The 22,890-nt window shown below is 42.3% G+C and overlaps 1 protein-coding gene across 4 annotated transcripts in view; it reads left to right on the top strand.

Moving 5' to 3' along the window:
• The window catches only part of mettl25 (methyltransferase like 25), a 70,783-nt gene that overhangs the window by 26,789 nt on the left and 21,104 nt on the right, over positions 1-22,890 (top strand). For 2 of the 4 annotated variants that reach the window (XR_013498724.1, XM_078219784.1), the window contains exons 4-8: positions 984-1,631; positions 3,089-3,242; positions 16,237-16,331; positions 16,452-16,481; positions 22,250-22,347. Coding sequence is in view for 3 of the 4 variants with exons in the window: in XM_078219784.1 (XP_078075910.1) it covers positions 984-1,631; positions 3,089-3,242; positions 16,237-16,331; positions 16,452-16,481; positions 22,250-22,347 (1,025 nt within the window). In the remaining variant the exon portion in view is untranslated. The remainder of the gene's footprint in view (positions 1-983; positions 1,632-3,088; positions 3,243-16,236; positions 16,332-16,451; positions 16,482-22,249; positions 22,348-22,890) is intronic. The other 2 variants (XM_078219785.1, XM_078219786.1) reach the window with 2 other exon arrangements.

Here is a 22,890-nt window from a genome sequence, read left to right as displayed (position 1 = left end):
GGTAAGGGTTAATATTAAAAATGTTCAGTTTATTTATGCTGCAGTCCAAGGGATGACATTGCATAGCACTAATTTCTCTGTCTCATTTCCAACACGATGTATTGAAAATGCTGTTATAATATTATTGCTCCAGACATGAATGAAGTAAAGTTAATACCATTTCCGCCTCCACCACCCCCCCCAGGTCATTTTCCCAGAGGGCATGATTGGTTCACAAAAGGCTGGAGGTGGCCCAGCTGCTGGGGGCCATTTTTTAAAATAAAAGTTTAAAAATTTGGGCAAGGGTACCTCAAAATGAAGGCTCCTGCTCTCTCTTACCTGAATTACAGGTTTATTCTCCTGAGTTGGAGAGACTCTTACTGGCCTTCCAGCTTTGAGAGCCCAGTTGATGTCCATAATTGGATGGTGGGCTCGCCCATTGGCCGCTAATTGGCCAATTGGGGGAAGATCATTGCTGACTAACTGTTTCCCTCATGGTGTGTGGTCGTGACCTCCATTTGACCCCAACATCGGGGTCCCATCCTAAACGGCAAAATCCTGCCCTATGAATCAACTCATTGTTTGGAAAGGGTTAATATTAATAATGTTGAGTTTATTTATGCTACAGTCCTAGGGATGACATTGCATAGCACTAATTTCTCTGTCTCATTTTCAACACGATGTATTGAAAATACTGTTATAACATTATTGCTCCAGACATGAATGAAGTATAGTTAATGCAACATTTTTAGATAGTTCCAATTTTCTTAATCCGAAGTGTAATACCCCACATTTCAAGCCCTGATTACAGTATTCCCTTGTGTCCAATATGGATAATAATAAGAAATGAATTATATTTTAAAAAAACATGAAAATGTTATTCCGCTATGAATACACATTTGGATTGCAATTGAGAACTGTTTACCTTAGGGTATTATAAATGTGATTGGTGCTGTTGTAAATTGTGATAATGAGATTGAACCTTTTGTTTTGATTTCCTGTAGGTAATTGATATAGGATCAGGAAAGGGCTATTTGAGTTCTTACTTGTCCATGCAATATGGGCTAACTGTATATGGCATCGATTCTTCCAGCACCAACACCAGTGGGGCGAATGAGAGGAACAGAAAATTAAAAAGATACTGGAAAGTTTATCAACGTCAAATAAAGCATCTGAACCAAGACTCTGCATCAGAACATCTGGAGGAAGAGCCAGTGAATAAAGTGGAAAGTTTTAAGGAAATCAAGGAACAGATTGGTCATGGCAGTGAACAGGAGAGTAGTCCTCAAAACCAGTCTGGCCATATACAACCACCTGTGCAGACTCCTATTTCTGCCACATTTTTAGAGGCGGAGACAAATGAGGAAAAGAATAGAGATGTGTCTGCCCAGATTGTGGGATCAATCGAAGATGAATTTAATGACTCTGAATTTAATGAGAATCTGTTTCTGGAATTTCTCTCAACTGACGCTGTGGAAATGAGTTCACTGTTGTGGAAAAAGAAAGATCTGGATGAAGAAGAGAAAGAGAGAAGGAAAACTGCAAGCTTGGAGGCCAAAGCAAAGCGAATTAAAGAGGCTAATCTGTATTCCCCATTAACACTGCATGTTACTTCACAAACAGAACTCCAAGACATTATTTCCGAAGTAAAGGTTAGCCCTCCTTAGACGAAGTGCAATGTCTTAAGATGTATATTAAGATTGTGTGAGTGACATGATGGGTTAATTCACACTCCATTCACTTTTGTAACCCAGTTTAAATTAAGATGATGGCTTGAAAGTCACCTCTTTCAGCTCACTGTAAGTGTGAATTATGATAGCCATCCCAGTTCTGAGTGTGCATGCGTGCATTTGAGTATGTATGTGTGCCCTCCTATCAATGAATGCATATGATGGCTGTGGATGTTGTGAAACATAGAAAGATTCATATGGCTACAATCAGAAGACAATCTTCTAAGATTTGGAAGTTGGGATCAAAACATATTGTTGAGTTGTGAAAGGTGAGCTAAGCCTGCATCAAGTTTTGTTGTACTTGACTTAGGAGTCCACTATAGGAACCTTGAATAGTAAATATAGAAAATAAGATTTCCTTTCCTTAGCATTGTTATCCCTCAAACTGATGAGCTCCAAAAATATACCAGCCAAATAGATGTGGTGTTGAGGTCCATTTTATATGTCTTTGAGGCACTAAAGCTAATTTGTTAGTTCTATATTTTGTACTATTTCAAAAGGTGAAAATATTTTTACATGATGGGCTATTTTATGCATCATAGTGTGACTGCCACAAGGTGGCAGGCAGCCGACTTGCCTTTGTTTTACAACTCTAAGCAGCATCCAAACAATTTATATCAAATACTTTTGAATTGATTTTAAATGGGTCATTTAATGAAAATTGAGATGTTTAACAGCTGTTCTATTACAACATAAAGACAATATTTTAGTGGAATTTAGTCATTGAAATGTTACCAAAATTAGAATAAATGCATTATAATAACATTACTTCCACTCACTGCAATCTAAAATATGGTTGAGATCATTGCGAGCAAGAATGAGTTTTTTAGATAGTAAATGCTTTGTGTGGTGTAGTCGTGATCAATACAGCCCTAGGAAATTTCTTAGTTAGCAGCCCACTATGTTCTCAGTTACCTGGCTTCAGCCAGGGAATTGGTGAGGTTACAGCGGTTGACTGCACTGTGTCTCAGTCTTAAAGGAAAATAAATTGGGCAGTGTTCCTACTCCTGTCCAATGATTGATAAAGTGTACAATGATAAGTATAGATGAGGGAGATTTTAGACCATTTAACTCATCCTTTCATGGAAACCTGTGCTTTTCCAATCTCACCATCTTAACTGCCTGTTAAATGATGAGTGAGTGTATTTTTGAAATTGCACTCACTAGAACGTGACCATGTGGGATGAGCACCTAGAAGGACTGCACTTGTTGAACTGTAATTAGCACATGAGGTTTGCTGAAATTCAACATATCTTTTTATCTATGGTACTTAAGAATCGATCTTAAGGGGGCTGCTCCTCAACAGAGGCTCCAAGCCGTTTCTGTTAGGTTTGATTTGTCACATAAATGGAACAAGGACTTTACTGCTTACTTTCCAGGATTCTATGATGGTCGGTCTGCACACCTGCGGTGATCTTGCCTCAGATACTTTGCGCATTTTCATGACTAAACCGGAGCTCAAAGCTGTTTGCAGTGTGGGATGTTGCTACCATCTTCTTTCGGAGGAGTTTGAATTATCAGGTGACAGCAAAGGTAAGCAAAGGACTGCCAAGCAAAATAAGGTGTGTGATTTACCAGTAGAGTGTTTCAATTGGAAACTCCTGAACCTAATGAACATACAGAGTGTGCTGTGGGAGTTAGATTCCTGGTGGTGCTGGTAGCAGCAATATGCAGCATTGTGCATTTTGACAAAAAATATTAAAAGCAAGATGGGAAAACAAACATCAAGGTATTAGAAAACTAATGGATAAAATTTATTTCCCTGGAATAAAAATGTTTATTTATCTTGCCCATTGCTGGACAAACGGAATGAGGCCGGGGGGGGATGATGTAAACGTGAGGTTGGGAACTTAAAATTGCAGCATTGGACTAAGAGCCAATGTAATGGCATGGACAAGGATGGTGGTTGCACAAGATAGGATGCAGGCAACAGAGAATTTTGATGAGCTGAAATTTATGAAGGTCAGAGCTTGGCAGGCTGACCAGGAGAGCATTATCAGTCAAGCTCGGAAGTAACAAAGACATGGACGAGGATTACAGCAGCAGATAGGCTAAGGCAAATATGGAGTGGGACAATATTACGGATGTGGAAGTAGGTGGCTATTATGATGGAGAAGTGATGGTACTGGGTGCCCAACGTGGGATAGAATAGGATTCTAAAAGCTCTAACTAGTTTGACTCAGCCTGAAATGGTAGCCATGGAGAGATATATAATCATTGACAAGGGGGCAGAGTTTGTGAGACAAAAGCAGTGATTACAGTTTCCTGATACTTAGCTGGAGATAATTGCAGTTTATCCAATGCTGTCTGTTGGACAAATCAGTCTGACAACACAGGCACAACTGAGGTTTCAAGAGAAGTGGAGAAGTGAGTAGAATTGAGTGTTATTGGTATATTTGGATAAATTGATTTTTTTCTGCATTTAAGTGCTGCCAAAACCTAAGCCAACCTCTTTGGCTCCTGCTGGTACTTTTGGCCCCAACTTGTAACATCCCCAGTGCCACCCGAGTCTTAGTTTGGAGATGAGAAACCTTAATGCTCAGGATTCAACCTGAGTCCTAATTCTGAAGTTATGTGGCTGAATATCATACAATGTGGTACATTTATCACTGAGCCATTACAAGGAGCGAATGCAACATTTACCAGAAAATCTCCAATTCACAGCTGAGAGGCTAAAAATCGTAGATTCATGATGTATGCCTAAAAGCAACCTTTTGTTTTTCAGAATAAATTATCTGAGAAATAAGCTGTGTAGCAGAAAGTGGTGAGTGAGGCCAACATAATTTATGTGAAAATATGATTTGAAGTTGAAGTTGCTTTCAGGGTGCTAAGATATTTCAGGACAACCACATGCTGGGGATTTTCATCCCAAATTAGGCAAATTACCTGTCCATTTGCCCTGAGGCAATGGAGGTAATATCCCATCGAGCATTCATGTAATTGGAGTTAGAATGTCTCACAATTCTGATCTTTGCAAAAGCTGAACAGTGAAATTAGCTGGTTTAATTGGCAACACTACTGGACAGACCCAATAGAGAGAATGTATCATGGATCAACTTTGCACATTTTGCATGCCAATTTGTAAGGCCCGTTGAGAGATTGGCACAGTAAAACCCAGCCCGTAATTTTTAATCTATTCTTTCAGGGGGCGCGAGGGTCACTGGCTAGGCCATAATTTTTACTGCCCATCTCTAATTGCCCTTGAGAAAGTGGTGGTGAGTTGCCTTGATGATCTGCTGCAGTCTATGTAGTGTAGGTACACCCACTTGCTGTTAGAGGGGGAGTTCCAGGATTTTGACTCAGTGACAGTGAAGGAACTGCAATATAGCTCCAAGTCAGGATGGCGTGTGACTTGGAGAGTAACCTACAGAGTCTGGTGTTCTCATGCATTTGCAGCCCTTGTCTTTCTAGATGGTAGAAATCATGGGTTTGAAAGGTTCTGTTGAAAGAGCCTTGGTGAGTTGCTCTAGTGCACTTATAGATTATGATACTGCTGCCACTGTGCATTGGTGGTGGAAGGAATGGATGTTGAAGGTGGTAGATGGGGTGTCAGTCAAATGGCTGCTTTGTCCTGGATAGTGTCAAGCTTCTTGAGTGTTGCTGGAGCTGCGCTCATCCAGGCAAATAGAGTATTCCATCATAGTCCTGTAGATGGTGGACAGGCTTTGGGGAGTCTGGAGGTGAGTTACACGCCATCGTCATCACAGTATTTATATGGCTGATTCAGTTCATTTTCTGGTCCATGGTAACGCCAGGATGCTGATAGTAACGTCAAATGCTGATGTCAAATGCTGCCTTGAACTCAAGGGCAGTCACTGTCAAGTCACCTCTTGGATTAAGCTGTTTGGTCCATATTTGGGCTAAGATTGTAATGAGGGCAGGAGTTGAGCGACCCTGGTGGAACTGAGTGTCAGTGAGCAGGTCATTGCTGAGTAAGTGTTGCTTGATATCATTTTTGACGACTCTCTTCATCACTTTGCTGATGATTAAGAGTAGATTGATGGGGTGGTAATTGGCCGGATTGGATTTTTCCTGCTTTTCGTGGACGTCACATAGCTGGGTAGATGACAGTGTTGTAGTAGTTTTGAAACAGCTTAGCTTAGGACACGGCTAGTCCTGGAGCACAAGTCTTCAGTACTATTACCGGGATGTTGCCAGGGCCCATGGCCTTTGCTGTATCCGATGCCTTGGTGTTAAGTGGAGTGAATCAAACTGGCTGAAAACTTGTAGCTTCACCAGGTTGACACCTCATTTTTAGGTATGCCCCTGGCATGTGCTCCAGCGCTATTCATTAACTCTTAGGAACCAATGGGCCCAGACCAAACCTTGAACTGATCTAGTAATAGGGCTATCCAAAAGGAAGTGTTTGCTTTGGCAGCTAATAGGAATAGAGCGGTGTGTTGCAATTTTCTTTATCGAGGAAGCAACAAAATTACATTGGAGTAAGGTAATATATTTGCTGTAAGTGGTGTCCTGTACATTTACCAGCAGCTAACAATTGGGAATTTTGACCATATTCCACTGATGTACCAATTGGTCCCTCCTGCAAAGTGTTGGAGAAATACACATCATTTTTATCAGGGGGAGGAGAGCCAGTGAGGTCGGGGAATCCAATGTGAGTCCCCAAACAGCTTTAAACCCCACCCCTCATATGAAAGGATGGCATCCCCATTATCCTGGCTTCCCTTCTGTATTATCCCCCCCACCAAGTAAGGGTGACAAAAGAAAATTGTTCTATTAATCATTTTTAACTCCTCATCTTCCCTCTCTCCACCCACCCCCATGGGCAGGTTTTGGTGTCGATACACATAGGATCCTTATAGTGCAAAAAAAGACCATTTGGTCCATCGAGTCTTCATCGACTCTCCGAAAGAGCATCCCACTCAGGCGATCCCCTGCACCATATCCCTGTAACCCTGTGCACCTACCATGCTAATCCACCTAACCTACACATCTTTGGACAGCTAGGGGCAATTTAGCACAGCCAATTCAACACTAACCTGCACATCTTTGGACTGTGGGAGGAAACCTGAGCACCCGAAGGAAATCTGCGTGGGTTAAGGCTTTTGATCAGAGGTCAGCTGTCATTTACCTGTCAGCCTGTGATGTTGGGAACCCAGGAAATGCCAGTAGGTAGCCTCCTGGGAGCAGATCGGAGGGCCAGCACTCCAGGATCATTTTCAGGCCCCCCCTCCCCACACCTCCTGCAGCCGCAGTACTTACCTGGCTACATCTGTGGCTGCAGACCATCCTGTGAAGAGGTTTCTCGCCACAACAGTGGTCCAGCCGCTGAGGCCACTTCTTTTCCTCAATTCTGTACAGAGTGCTGAGAGAGCACCTCAAAATGGAGGCTCCCTCTCCTTTATCTGCAACAGGAGGCTGTAGCTCCTATTGGCCCTCCAGCTTTCAGAGTCCGCCTGCCATGCTTAATTGGATGGCAAGCACCTATTTGATCAGTGCTGCAAAGTTGTTGTTGGAAGCTTGTTCCTGACATGAACGCTGGGTTGGGACCTGGATTTGGTCCCAACATCAGTATTCTGACCTCAGACAGAAACTGCTGCTCCACGTTTTGCTTCATATTGGAAGAGCAAACTCCTGATCATGAGGCGTGTAGGCCCGCGAATGGGAGATACCCAGACAGGCCAATATTTGGAACCAGCCATTGTACTCATGAGGACCACATCACAAGTGGTTTATTTTCTCTAATCTTTCCATCCTTGAATGTTTTATTGGCACTACACACTTTTTTAAGCTCTAATTTTCTTCTGAAGTACACTTATAAAGATTTATTTGCTTGTTTTGGCTAGGCATACTTCTGCACACTGGTTCCCAGTGATGTCATGCCGAGTGTCACGGTTTGACTGCTGTTTTACAGCCCAGATCGAGTGTTTGATGTAAGCTTCAGCAGTGATTTGCAGAAGGCACAAAGTACTGGTCAGAAGCCACTGTTAAAGCTTCCCATGTTTATAATATAGGCTCAAACCAGCCAAAGTGACAGACCTGATTAGTGCCTAAATTAGATATTTGCCTGTCTTCGCAGAATATCAGACTGCAAAGTCAGTATAATGCTCAACAAAGGCACTGCAGAGTGCCCAGTCTGCTTTGATGAGATGTATTCGAGAGAAGAAAACACCCTAATGTGATTATCCCACTGACATGACATTAAGATTATGCGGGCATATGGCTTAATTGAAACCACCCATACAGTCCTCTTGTGCTGTTGATTAGTGCTTAGCTGATACAAGAGCAAAGCAATTTTAGGTTTTTTGTCAAATATCCAGTGCGGCAAACAAAAAGCTTCTGTTTTATTTGTGCCCTTTGTTTTGAAGATTGCGATACCTGATAGGGTGCAAACAGATATATTTGGGGTGACTTGAAGCTTCCGACTGATAACCATGATAAATTTTGAACACGTTCTTGTTACGCTGGAGTGACATCTGACTGCTGGGGAAGAATTGGCCTCACAAAATGCAGGAAGTTTTAACAGGCTACTTCCTCCCCAGGTGTAGGCCCAGGAATAAAACTGAGGCAGGAGGACCATTGGGGAACCCAGTCCTTTGGGATTAGGGGTCCGTAACTTAAAAATCATGTTCATTTTCTTCCTGTATTTCTGAATGTCCCACAGTGTTGCCCACCCGTCACCATCTAATCCCAAGCTTCTGCTTTTGTTGCCAAGGGGCCATTTGCCAGCCTTATGCAGGACCAATCTAGGGTAACTCTACTCAGCATCTCCTGCGATGGCATGTTGCAGGTCAATAGCTCACTAGCAGAGCAAAGTGTGCAGAGGACGCCGAAAGTCTGCAAAAGGATATAGATAGTCTAAGTGAGTGGGCGAGGGTCTGGCAGATGGAGTACAATGTTGGTAAATGTGAGGTCATCCATTTTGGTAGGAATAACAGCAAAATGGACTATTATTCAAATGGTAAAAAATTGCAGCATGCTGCTGTGCAGAGGGACCTGGGTGTCCTTGTGCAGGAATCTCAAGGAGTTGGTTTGCAGGTGCAGCAGGTAATTAAGAAGGCAAATGGAATTTTGTCCTTTATTGCTCGAGGGATGGAGTTTAAAAACAGCAAAGTTATGTTGCAGCTGCATAAGGTGCTGGTGAGGCCACACCTGGAGTACTGTGTACAGTTTTGGTCTCCTTACTTGAGAAAGGATATACTGGCACTGGAAGGGGTGCAGAGGAGATTCACTGGGTTGATTACGGAGTTGAGAGGGTTGGCTTATGGGAAGAGACTGAGTAGACGGGGACTATACTCATTGGAATTCAGAAGAATGAGGGAGATCTTATAGAAATATATAAGATTATGAAGGGAATAGATAAGATAGAAGCAGGGAAGTTGTTTCCACTGGCAGGTGAAACTAGAACTAGGGGGCATGGCTTCAAAATAAGGGGAAGCAGATTTAGGACTGAGTTGAGGAGGAACTTCTTCACACAAAGGATTGTGAATCTGTGGAATTCCCTGCCCAGTGAAGCAGTTGAGGCTATCGCATTGAATGTTTTTAAGGCAAGGATAGATAAATTTTTTAACAGTAAAGGAATTAAGGGTTATGGTGAGCGGGCGGGTAAGTGGAGCTGCGTCTACGAAAAGATCAGCCATGACCTTATTGAATGGTGGAGCAGGCTCTAGGGGCCAGACGGCCTACTCCTGCTCCTAGTTCTTATGTTCTTATGTTGAGAGTAAGGAGCGCGAATCACTTTGTTGCCTTATACCAAGCGTAACGAATGTCCAGCATACTGTAGAACAGTGGTTAGCACTGCTGCCTCACAGCACCAAGCAGCCAGGTTAGATTCCTGGCTTGGGTCACTTGCCTTGATAAAGAAATAAATAAAAAAGAACCTACATGTTTATAGCGCCTCGTACCATATCTGAGAAACATTCAAAGCACTTTGTGTACATCGCATTGTTTTGAAGTGTATTAACTATTGGTAGTATTCACAGCTGACAGCTTATGCCTTCTTAATTACCTGCTGCACCTGCAAACCAACTCCTTGAGATTCCTGCACAAGGACACAACATTCTGTGCCAGTAACTGTAGACAGGGTAGATTCAGAAAGAATGTTCCCAATGGTGGGGGAGTCCAGAACTAGAGGTCATAGTTTGAGGATATGGGCTAAATCTTTTAGAACGTAGGTGAGGAGAAATTTCTTCACCCAGTTTCGGACAAAGCTTGGCACAACATCGAGGGCCGAAGGGCCTGTACTGTGCTGTACTGTTCTATGTTCTATTAGAGGGTGGTGAATGTATGGAATTCACTACCTTAGAATGTAATTGAGGCCAAAACGTTGTCTGATTTCAAGAAGAAATTAGATATAGCTCTTGGGGCTAAAGGGATCAAGGGATGGGGGCGGGAGGGAGGATCAGGATATTGAACTTGATGATCAGCCATGATCAAAATGAATGATGGAGCAGGCTCGAAGGGCCAAATGGCCTACTCCTGCTTCTAGTTTCTATGTTTCTACAACTAGAGCTCATGATCAGCATTGAGAAAAGTGAGGAATTAGACTTCTTTTGGTACTCACAGTGTAGGGTATACTGATTGAAAAGGCTTGCCATGTTACTTTTCCTCAACCTGAATAATGGGGGAGGAAGAAGAGTACTCTACTTCAGATTTATTACACGTTGAAGACTAATTATAGTTATGGAGAGAATAGTTCAGAGCTGATTTTGGGAAATATTTTTATCTTTCCCTTGCGTTATTTTCATCATAACTGCTGTCAGATCAAAAAAGCATCCTAATGTTTGGTATTGAGCTAACGATTCACCAGTGGTGATATTACTTTGGGACAGGATTTATGAACCTTATTTATGAGCATTTAGATTGAGCTCTAATGTTGTCGACCATCTCCATTGTGACTGTAATCACAGCTACATCACTTCATTTAAGGTCTCAAGATGGAATCTACAAATATACATCAAAGCATCACATTGCGCTGACAGAATTAAATATTACCCCACACTTAAGTATTCACTGATTGCTTACACACTGTACCAAAACCATAGAACTCACCATTTTCACATTATCCCAGTTACCTCCAAAGAATTCTTTGTTATAATTAAAGAGCAGAGAAAACTACTTGATTCCAGTCTTGTGGATTCAGCTGCATTCATGCTTTTCCACCCTCTCATATTACTCCCCATAGTTTGAATTTGGCTTTCGTTCCAACATAATCCCTGCCAGTGACTGGATTTAATGATGTACTGAGTCTTGTACTACTACCTCACTTGCAGCTGTGTCTGATCCTTGGTTGGTTCTGCTTTGCATTCATTTTTCTTTATTCCATTTATCTGGCAGCAATTTAGCCATTTTCTTTCTTTCTGTAGCTGTCTTTGTGCTGTTTCATTGGCTCCCATCATCATTTATTTCCCACAAGGTGCCTTCAGAATAGGCAGTAACTTGACTGTGATATCTTACCTTTGATATAATTTTGACAAAATATTTACAGTCTGCATTGCACATATAGTTTGAACTCATCAAGATGTGTTTTTATATTAAATACTATTATCACAGAAAATTGATATGGTTCCTACTGTCATCAAATATGTAGAAGTGTATTTCACTGAGAGGTCACACGACCCTCAGTAATAGGAAAGGAGATATATTACTGTCTTTTAACAATTATTTTGTGTTTTATCTTATGCTTTAAACTACTAGTTTGAGGCAGCCTCGGAATAAATGTATACATTCTCACTGACATCTAATGAATAGTTTGGTTGTTTCCAATTTTCTCCCCAAAATGATGATTTGTGGTGGACTATAGAAGAATCAATACTAAGTCCAATATAGCTTCTAGACTGCACCTACGGCAGGTGCTGAGGGAAGCAACAAGAGGGAGTAACTTTCTTGACCTCGTCCTCGCCAACCTATTTGTCACAGGTGCATCTGGCCATGACAGTACTGATGTGGAGATGCCGGCGTTGGACTGGAGTAAGCACAGTAAGAAGTCTCACAACACCAGGTTAAAGTCCAACAGGTTTATTTGGTAGCAAATACCATAAGCTTATGGTATTTGCTACCAAATAAACCTGTTGGACTTTAACCTGGTGTTGTGAGACTTCTTACCATGACAGTACTGACAGGAGTGACCACCGCAGAAGCCTTCATGGAGATGAAGCCCCGCTTTCAGATTGAGGATACCCTCCATTATGTTGTGTGGTAATATCAACATGCTAAATGGGATAGATTTATAAAAGCACTTCAACTGAGCAGAGAGCGGTGTGGGCCATCAGCAGCAGAAGAATTGTACTCAACGAAAATATTCTTCACTTTACTATTACCATCAAGTTGAGGGATCAACCCTGGTCAATGAAGACTGGAGAAAAACATGCCAAGACCAGCACTAGGCATGCTTAAAAGTGAGGTGAAGCTACAACACAGGACTACTTTCATGCCAAAGAGCGAAGGAGCGTGTGATATAACTAAGCAATCTATAACCATCAGATCAAATCAAAGTTCTGCAGTCTTGCCACATCAAGTCATAGAACATAGAACATTACAGCGCAGTACAGGCCCTTCGGCCCTCGATGTTGCGCCGACCAGTGGTACCAATCTAAAGCCCCTCTAATCTACATGATTGATGATGGACAATTAAACAACTAGCTGAAGGAGGAGGATCCACAACTATCCCCAACTTTAATGAGGGGGATGGGGGCAGCAAATCAGTGCAAAAGAAAAGGTTGAAACATTTGCAGGCATCTTAAACTAGAAGTGCCAAGTGTGAACGATCTATGTCAGCCTCCTCCTAAGGTCCTCTGCGTTACAAATGGCAGTCAGCAAATTCAGTTCTCTCCACATGATATCAAGAAATGGCTGAAGACTTGGGATACTGTAAAGGCTGCATGACCTGACAACATTCCGACAGTACTGAAGACAGTTGCTGCAGAATTTGTTGCGCCCTTAGCCAAACTGTTCCAGTACAACTACAACACTGGCATCTACCCAACAATGTGAAAAATTGCCCAGGTATGGCCTGTCCACGGAGTAAGAAGTTTAACAACACCAGGTTAAAGTCCAACAGGTTTATTTGCTAGCAAAAGCCACTAGCTTTCGGAGCCTTAAGCCCCTTCCTCAGGTGAGTGGAAATTCTGTTCACAAACAGGGCATATAAAGACACAAACTCAATTTACAGAATAATGGTTGGAATGCGAATACTTACAGCTAATCAAGTCTTTAAGATTAGGAGCCGTTGAACTTCGGATCTGATAAAAGCTCTGTCTCCAGCACTGTACCGTCTGCTCTTGGTGGCGATGGGCTTGCAATCGGGGGTGAGATTTTCAAACAGTGAGGGAGGGGCGACTTTAAGGGTCGAGAGGCTGCAGGTGGTGCGCGGTGGGCGATCAGAGAACTGCTGATTGCAAACGGAGAGCGGGGGGAAAAAGCCCATTATACTCCATGGTGACGCTCGTAAGGTGACTCAGGAAATCTAGCCCCAGGAGTACGGCAGCGCAGAGTTGTGTGGATACAAATACCTTAAAGACTTGATTAGCTGTAAGTATTCGCATTCCAACCATTATTCTGTAAATTGAGTTTGTGTCTTTCTATGTCCTGTTTGTGAACAGAATTCCCACTCGCCTGAGGAAGGGGCTTAAGGCTCCGAAAGCTTGTGGCTTTTGCTAGCAAATAAACCTGTTGGACTTTAACCTGGTGTTGTTAAACTTCTTACTGTGTTTACCCCAGTCCAAAGCCGGCATCTCCACATCCTGTCCATGGAAAGCAGGACAAATCCAACCTGGACATTTACTGCCCCATCAGTCTATCCTTGATCATCAGCAAAGTGATGGAAGGTGTTATCAACAATGGTACAAAGCGCATTTGCTCACTACACTAAATTTGGGTTCCATAGGGCCACTCAACAAATAACAACATCACAACCTTGGTCCAAACATGGATAAAACAACTAAACATAAGATGACGTGAGAGTGATTGCTCTTCACCTCAAGGCAATATTTGACATCAAGGAACTCTAGCAAAACTGGAGTCAATGGGAATCAGGGAGGAAAACCTTCTACTTGTCAGAGTCACACCTGGCACAAAGGACGATGATTGAGGTTGTTGGAGCTCAATTATCTCCGACCCAGTACATTACTGCAAGAGTTCCTCAGGCTGGTGTCTTAGGCCCAATCATCTTCAGCTGCTTCATCAGTGATCTTTGCTTTAACATAGGTCAGAAGAGGAGATGTTTGCTGATGATTGCGCAACGCTTGGTACAATTTGATACTGAGGCAGTCTGTGTCGATATGCAGCAAGACCTGGACAACGTTCAGGCCTGGGTTCATAAGTGGCGAGTAATGTTCATGCCACGTAAATGCCAACTAATCTCCAACAAGAGAAAATCTAACAGTCTTGCCACGGCATTCAATAACTTACATTTGCTGAATCCTCCACTATTAACATCCTGGGGTTACCATTGATCAGCCATATAAATACTGTGGCTACTAGCGCAGGTCAGAGGCTAGGAATTCTGTGGTGCATAACTCACCTCCTGATTCCCCAAAGCCTGACCACAAGGCACAAGTCAGGAGTACGATGGAATACTCTACTTGCCTGAGTGAGTGCAGCTCTAACAGCACTCAAGAAGCTGAACACCATCCAGGGCAAAGTAGCCCACTTGATTGGCACCTATGCACCACCATAACCATTCACTCCTTCCACTGCCAACGGAAAGTAATAGCAGTTTGCACAAGTTGCACTGAGGTAAATCACCAAGCCACTTTCGACACTTCCAAATCCACAACTACTACCTGCTAGAAGGACAAGGGCAGAAATTACATGGGAACACCACCACCTGCAGGTTCTCCTCCAAGCCACACACAATTCTGACTTGGAACTATATCGCTGTTGCTTCATTGGCTGGTCCAAAATCCTGGAACTCCCCTACCAACAGCACTGTGGGTGTACCGACACCGCATGCACTGCAGTGGTTCAAGAAGGCTGCTCATCACCACCTTCTCAAGGGCAATTAGAGATGGGCAGCAATTGTTGGCATAGCCCATATCCTGTGAATTAAAAAAAAAAATCCTGGCCATGTGCTTTGTTCCATGTCTGCAGTTTCCAACAGACTATGTTGATGAGAGATTTATCCTTTCCAGTCTAGGGACAATCAGGCCAATTATAAAGCTGTTACTATTGGCATGGCTGAGATTAGTTAACTCGGGCATAACCTGAAGATAAACAGTTGGCCTTCCTAGTCTATATGGTTCAGTACCCCCAGAAATTGTACTTATATCTATTTTACCGTATTTGGAGCCACTAAACAGCGGCTTTGAAGCATACAACACAATACAGTAGCAAGGACCAGATAAAATGTAAAAGGAGGTGTGTACACATTTCCCTTTGAACATTTAGAATTGTAAGACATTTCAATTTCAGTTTTCCTTGAAGCAAAAGGATTTTCCAACTATCTTTGTCTTTAATTCAACAAATTTGAATACAAACCAACGCTTAGGTTAAATCAAAATCAGTGATAATGGGGGGGAGTTTTCCTGCCCCCCCACCTCTGGATTCGTCGTGGGTGGGGGGGGCTGACTGTGCAAAGTTCCGTTGACCTCAGGTGGGATTTTCCCATTTTGGAGCGAGCGAGGTTGGAAAATCCCACCCTGGTAGTCCTGTCATCACTCCAATTTTATTCTGCGACTTTATTGCATTGCTGCATAAAAAAGGAGAGATTTCATAATACTTAAAAAAAAAAGAAATGTCACTGCAGAATAGTTTCTAAAATAATCTTTAAAAATCTGCCTTTCTATCTCAAAAGATCTGTGTTGGAATCTAACCCACACCGATGGAATAAATGTTCACTCTGACGAAAGAGTCATCCAGACTCAAAACATTAGCTTTGTTCTCTCTCCACAGATGCCGTCAGACCTGCTGAGATTTTCCAGCGTTTTCTATTTTTGGAATAAGCGTTTATTTTTTTCTGCTGGTTGCAAGGATTGTACTGAAATAAATTTGGGCACTCTCAGCCCATTGACAGTCCATACCACTAAACTTCCCACAACTCAGCAAAGATTGGTACCAAATTTGATATCTCCCTGAAAGAGGCAAAGGAGAAGGCTTTTTTGAGAAATGGCAAGTTGCCACTGTAATGAGCATTCTTCTCAGGCTAAACTTAGGGCATATTGATGGGACACAGCAATGTTTGATACTGGCATTGGGAGGAAGCTATAGGGAAGTATTGCATTCCATGGTGTTGACCATCTTTCATGCTGTGGAACACGAAAGTAAATCTTGTCATATATATTATACTGCAGAAGATTGTAAATGGCATTGTAATAACGTTAACTGAAAAACAAGCAGGGTCAAATAACTTAATAACCATGGACGACCATATAGTATCACAACACTGAGAACAAGCACCTTTTAAATTTGAGTTATTGCACTGTCTTCAAGTACTAGTTTGTTGATTTCTTTTTTTTTTGGATTAACTGATGTAATAGCAATTACTTATCCAAAACCAGTATTTTAAAAATACTACAGAATTTGAATGCAAATGAAGAATAATGAGTTCTTCATTTTTCTTTCTCTGCAGATTGCTGTCTGGGACCATGGGGGTTTCCTATGAGCCAGTACTTAAGAAACAGCGTCTGGCATTGTGGACGGAATGCTAGAATGTCTGCATGTCTGGTACACTTTCACATCAGCCTTGCAATTTACTGCATATGATGCATCAATTTTAGTAAATTATAGGTTTATATAGTCATCCAATTCAAAGCCTAAAAATCTTGTGTTCATCTCACTTTGTAGCCATTGGAAAGAGTGACAGTTGGCCATCGGGTAAGTGTATCCATTTATATTCTACCTTTGACACCAACGAATATGGTAATTTCATTTTAAACTTCACTGTAATTGGGATTTATGGAACTTTAATTGCCCTTCGAGTCAAACAGTATGCAACTTTGAATACTAATAGCATTAGAGAATCTCTTGGACATGGGAATAATTTACCAGCTTTGGAACAAAGTACACATGTTGTGGACTGACTGCAGGAGTTCAGAAAGAATAACTACTCTTTCCATTGAAGCCATTGATTGCACAGTTCCTTTCCTTCTGCATAACAATCAAGGATTGAAATTCTCGTCATGTGAGATTTGTCCAGTACTCAGGTAAAGCCCAAGCAAATTTTTTTGTAAAGAAAACCATTGGAATTGACTGATTGATATAATGCGTGGGTTCACGAATTTAACATCAGGGTTGCTACTACCCAACATACATTAAGGACGTTCCCAGATTAGCCTTCTGTTCAAGGCTTAGTTATCTGATCTCAGCTGAACCAATGGTGGGCAATTTTATTATTCACAGACTGGAGGAAGAATAGTTAGCCAGGGTTCCTGCTCCTGATCATTATTCATATCTCCTGCAGGAAAGAAGAAATAGCATATACTTGAGCAAATGTGGTGCACAACTGGTTTGGTCACCCATCAGCAGATCTAGCTGACTAGATCAGACACTCTCAGGCCTTGCCAAGCTGTTCACTTCTCCAGGATCATCCTGGAGAACAAAGATAATTCCACCACTTACAATCCCTTTAAACTACCTCTTTCCTTCCCCCTGCATCCCCACCTCCAACAAAAGGTGTGATGAGCTTATGGATTTCCCTAATGATAAGATTGAGACCATCCATTCAACTGCATGTGTCACATTTCCTTCCTTCTCACTTGTCCACCAAACATGTTTTCTTCCTCATTAACAGGCTGCTCCTTCATGGCATTATCTGAAAACACAAGATTAGGCTTTTTCTGTATGTTAATGACACCCAACCCTGCCTCACCATTAACCATCTTGAACCTTCCTATGCAAGTACATGTCTGACATTCAGTCTGGGATAAGCTACAATTTACTCCATCTTATGAAGAAGAGGAAAGCCATCTCCGTCTCTGGTCATTCGGAATCCATACCGTGGCACAGTGGTTAGCATTGCTGTCTCACAGTGCCAAGGACCTGGGTTTGATTCCAGCCTTGGGGGACTGTCTGTTTGGAGTTTGCACATTCTCCCCGTGTCTGCATGGGGGATGCTCCGGTTTCCCCCCACAGTCCGAAGATGTGCAGATTAGGTGGATTGGCTATGCCAACGCGCTCCTTAATGACACAAGATGTCTAGGTTTGGGGGTAAATGTGTGGGGTTATGGGGATAGGGTGGTGGGTGGGCCTGGGGAGAATGCTCTGTTAGAGGATCGGTGCACATTCAATGGGCCAAATGGCCTCCTTCTGCACTGTAGGAATTCTATGATTCTATATATCCCCATCGCAACAATTGCCTTCTTCCACCTCTGTAATATCACCCATACCTTTGTCAATTCAGTTTATCACAATGGTTTCCTGTCTGGCCTCCAGAAGTTCCAGCTCATCCTAACCACATGTCCATATCATATCCTGTTTCAAGTTCCACTCACCCCTGTGCTCACTGAGTTGTATTAACTCCCAGTTTCCCAATGCCTCAATTTTAAAACATCAATTTCATCATTATCTCTTATTTTTCTTCATGGTCTCACCACTCCCAATCTTTGTAGTCTACTGCAGCCCAACAACCCACCAAAAACTCTGTTTACTTCTGCCTCTGGCCTTCTGTCTGTCACCTATTCCTTTCACCCCGCCATTGGTAACAGTTACTTGAGTCATCTATTCTCGATGCTGTGGAATTTCCTCCTTGAACTTCATTGCCTTTCCCTCTCCCTCTGAAAATCTCCTCCTTTGATCAAGCACTTCCAAGACTTTTGAAACACTGAGAGATATTTTTCTTCAGTTTCATTTATTTATTTATTAGCGTCACAAGTAGGCTTACATTAACACTGCAATGAAGTTACTGTGAAAACCCTTAGTCGCCACACTCCGGTGCCTGTTCAGGTACACTGAAGGAGAATTTAGCAGGACCAATGCACCTAACCAGTACGTCTTTCGGACTGTGGGAGGAAACCGGAGCAGCTGGAGGAAACCCACGCAGACACGGGGAGAACGTGCAGACTCCGCACAGACAGTGACCCAAGCCGGGAATCGAACCCGGATCCCTGGCGCTGTGAGGCAACAGTGCTAACCACTGTGCCACTATTAAAGCCACTGTGTAAATGAGCAATCTTTGTTGCCATTTTATAGATGTTGTTGTAGAATTGGTTCAAGCTTGAGAATAAAACATCTCCTATTGTTGAATTGTGTGCATTTGTGAGGAATTACTTTTTAGTGCGATTCTACAGAGCTGCCAGTGCCTTTGGAACCATATTCCAGCATAACTCTGAGAGGAAAATCAGAGGAAGAATTATCTTTGGTTGTGTGAAAGTGTTGAACTCCTTGATTTAATTCAAAATACTTTCATCTTAATGAGATTTGAGAATACTGGACAAAGCTTTTTTTATTTTATGTTCGAATTTTCAGTTACATCAGGGGTTCTGCTCTTAGAATTCTTAAAGGACGAGCTAGTTTATGTGTAAGTTCTAAAGAAGTTCCTCTCCAACAAGGATCGATATAATTTCTGTCATGGCGGTACAGTGACACAGTGATTAGCACTGCTGCCCCTCAGCGCCAGGGACCTGGGTTCGATTCCCGGCTTGGGTCACTGTCTGTGTGGAGTTTGCACGTTCTCCCCATGTCTGTGTGGGTTTCCTCCAGCTGCTCCGGTTTCCTCCCACAGTCCAAAGATGTGCAGGTTAGGTTGATCGGCCATGTTAAATTGCCCCTTAGTTTCATGGGGACGAGCTAGGGTAAATGTATGGGGATAGAGCCTGGGTGGGATTGTGGTCGGTGCAGACAAGATGGGCTGAATGGCTCCTTCTGCACTGTAGGATTCTAGGATTCTATGACACATGTTCCACATTATTTTGTGGTAGAAGGATGTGTGATTCCTTTAAATTGGGCATTTTGTGGTCCCTTTGCTAATGTGATGAACACATTGATAAGGAATTAATTTGACCCTTCCCTCTGCCCGTCCTTTCGACTGTAGTTTGGTTCTACGTGCATAGATATGTAGTGAATTCGAGAAATGTTTATATGGTTTGTGATGTCCTTCACTGCGAGTGGTAAAGGAAATGTTTTGCAACATAAAAGTAAAGATAGTGTCATGAAAGTATGCTTTATGTTAAATGATTTTTAAACCTCTGGCTGTAAACTCGAATAGGTAATTTTAAAACTGAGTATAAAGGTGACTTGAGCTCGCAGACAAAGATGGCTATGCAATTTGTATCACGGTACCTCTCGCATTATAATCCATTGCACTGGAGACACCAATGTCCTAAATTTTCACAATAACGCAGATCCTCTCCGTTGTGGTTAAAATGGTGAAAGAGGCCTAAATCTGAACTCCCAAACACAGCACCTACCATTTATGTTGGTGAGGAAATGGACCCAGGTCAGGATTCATGCGTGCACATTTTGCGGAGGAAACTGCCCATAGAAATCAGCTGCTATCTTCAATCATGTCTGATTCAGACGTGTTCGGTGCCTGAACCCATTGTGTGCAGATTAGACCTGGTAGGAGCAGGTCTAAACTTTGTGGGATTGTTTGGAAAGTCAAGGTACCCTTTTGGAGAGGTAAGATACCCCTTTAGATATGATTGCAGGACACCTTCGGAGAGGTGAGATGCACTTTGGGAGAGATGAGGTGAACTTTGGGAATGTTAAAAATTAAGCATGAATGTGTATTAAAAGCACATAAACCCCTTGGAACTGTGAAGCTCAATGGAACTGTCAAAAACAACTGTCAAAAGTGTCATGATGAACTGTCAAGAGGAGCTATAAAGATTGCTGTCTACTGTGTCAAGATGAATATCAAAGGGAGTTGTCAAGGCATTTAAAACTCCTGCTCTTTAATTCTTTGAAGAAACTGCAGTGCTTAGAAAAATTATTGCTTGCTATTACACTCTGTTATTGACACATGCCTTCGGGCTACCATTACTGGATTAGTGATGCCTGACTGATTTCACAACTGTCCATTTTAGAGTGGGGTGTCTGCCATTTAACAGCTGAATGACAGCTTGAAGTAGATATGGCCTCTCTGAAGGGTTCCTGTTAATTCTGGTGCTTGTTTGTATCAGGGACGGTCTTGTCCAGTTTCAATACGAGAGGAAGCGTGATTTACCCATGCTCCTATTTCTTGTGTTCTTAAATTATTTCAAACCTTCTTTGCTGACCGTGACCACACAGATGGAGCTATCTTGAAGGAAATCTACACTACTGTCTCCAAATGGAGAGCCAAATCAGCCGGCTACATTTTAAAATCACATCCACGAGGGAAACAGCAGGATCAGAATTCATCCAGAAGCCAGCCAAGTCACCAAACTCCACAAACTCTTAATTTGGAGTGTATTTTATTATTTTTACTAAAGCCAGATTAAGTGCAAGCCAATTTCCTCCCACAGTCCAAAGATGTGTGGGTTAGGTTGATTGGCCATGCTAAGTTGACCCTAGTGTCAGGGGGATTAGCAGGGTAAATATGTGCAGTTACAGGGATAGGTGGGATTGTGGTTGGTGCAGACTCGATGGGTCGAGTGGCCTCCTTCTACACCGTAGAGTTTCTATAATTCTATGAAAAGCTTTATTCTCTCTTTGTTAGAATTCAAGAAAACCTGCCAGATTGTGTATTTTATAACCACAGCACCTGAACAGTTAAACACTCGAGAATCAAACGATCACAGAATCCCTACGATGCAGAAGAAGGCCATTCGGCCCATCAAAACTGCACCAACAACAATCCCACCCAGGTCCTATCCCCATAACCCCACGTATTTACCCTGCTAATCCCCCTGACACTAAGGGGCAATTTAGCATGGCCAATCAACCTAAGCCGCACATCTTTAGACTGTGGGAGGAAACCGGAGCACCCGAAGGAAACCCACACAGACACGTGGAGAACATGCAAACTCCACCCAGACAGCCACCCAAGCCTGGAATTGAACTTGGGTCCCTGGCGCTGTGAGACAGCAGTGCTAACCACTGCGCCACCCACTGAATTGCCAGATATATCTTTTTCAAAAGAAAACAGTTGCGGTCAAACGAGGGAGAGGGAAAAGAGGGGAGCGTCTAACCCCTCTCCACCTGATTGTAACAGTAGATTCTGATTTTACTTGCTGATGAATAGTGATTTAATTGTCTCGTTGCTTATCCAGAACATGAATTGTTGCCCAATTTTGCACAAAAGCACTTTGCACAATTTACTGTTGCTCCCATCACTTCTGTGGGCGTGACGCCATTTTTAGAATTCAGTTGGCCGCTCAGTATTTAATATGAATATCCCAGAATTCCCAAAGCGATTCCAGCAGTGTGGATGTTTTATAAAAAACAGCAGCAAAAACCACAAAAACAGAGACAGAATGAAAACTCAAAATGGTGTTGGCTTTCGGCATGATGAAAAGTTAAATGTATAAATAAACACCGCGCTGTAGATAGTTGGCACTCCTGTGATTATGCAATTTTTATAGTATTTTTACCAGCTGTTGAGATGACTGGGTATTGTTATTATCAAACCCATTACACTCTTAATCCCTTTACTGTGTGAAGTGCTGAATTACATTTGTCCATTTGTTCTGAATTGACAGTGATTGTTCTTTTGTTGTTGGCAGCTTCCTTCTGAATCCTTATTTTATCGTGCAGTTCTGCAAGTTATCATCAAAGAACACTTTGGAAATGGAAAGACATGCGCCACATTGCAAAGAACAAAGTATGTTTTGGAAGTTAGCATCTCTTGGATGTTTTCTGACATAGACTAGGGAGGACATAGTTCATTGCACAGCATCTGAGGACAATTACTTCGAACAAAACTAAGGGTCTGGGTGGCATGGTGGGCTTGTACGTTCTCCTTTCATCTTTAATTAAGTTTCAAGTGATGGGACAACAAAGCTTTCCTTTCTGATGGTTGTAATGGTCCTATGTAGGAGGAGTTTGGAAAGTTTCAATCTAGCTCCAGTGAGGATGTGTTCACAATTTGGCGGTAGATTAGTTTATTTCACAAATAAGTGAACATTTTGTAACAAGGGTGGTCTTCTGAGCTGGGCACGAATGTACATCTTTGGATCATAGTGGCAGTATAACTTGATCTTGCTAGCAAATGCAAATTGCGAATTTCACACGACACCAAACTATCTCACAATTTTAGAAACATAGGGACAGGATTAAGCCATTCAGCCCCTCTAGCTGTTGCATCATTTAATCATGACTGATTTTTATTTACCTACATATATATGTTATATATATATTCCTGCCT

Source organism: Mustelus asterias, chromosome 9, assembly GCF_964213995.1.
Source record: "Mustelus asterias chromosome 9, sMusAst1.hap1.1, whole genome shotgun sequence".
Classification (NCBI taxonomy): domain Eukaryota; kingdom Metazoa; phylum Chordata; class Chondrichthyes; order Carcharhiniformes; family Triakidae; genus Mustelus; species Mustelus asterias.
The sequence above is the reverse complement of the archived record's forward strand: the minus strand, read 5'-3'. Positions and strand labels throughout refer to the sequence as shown.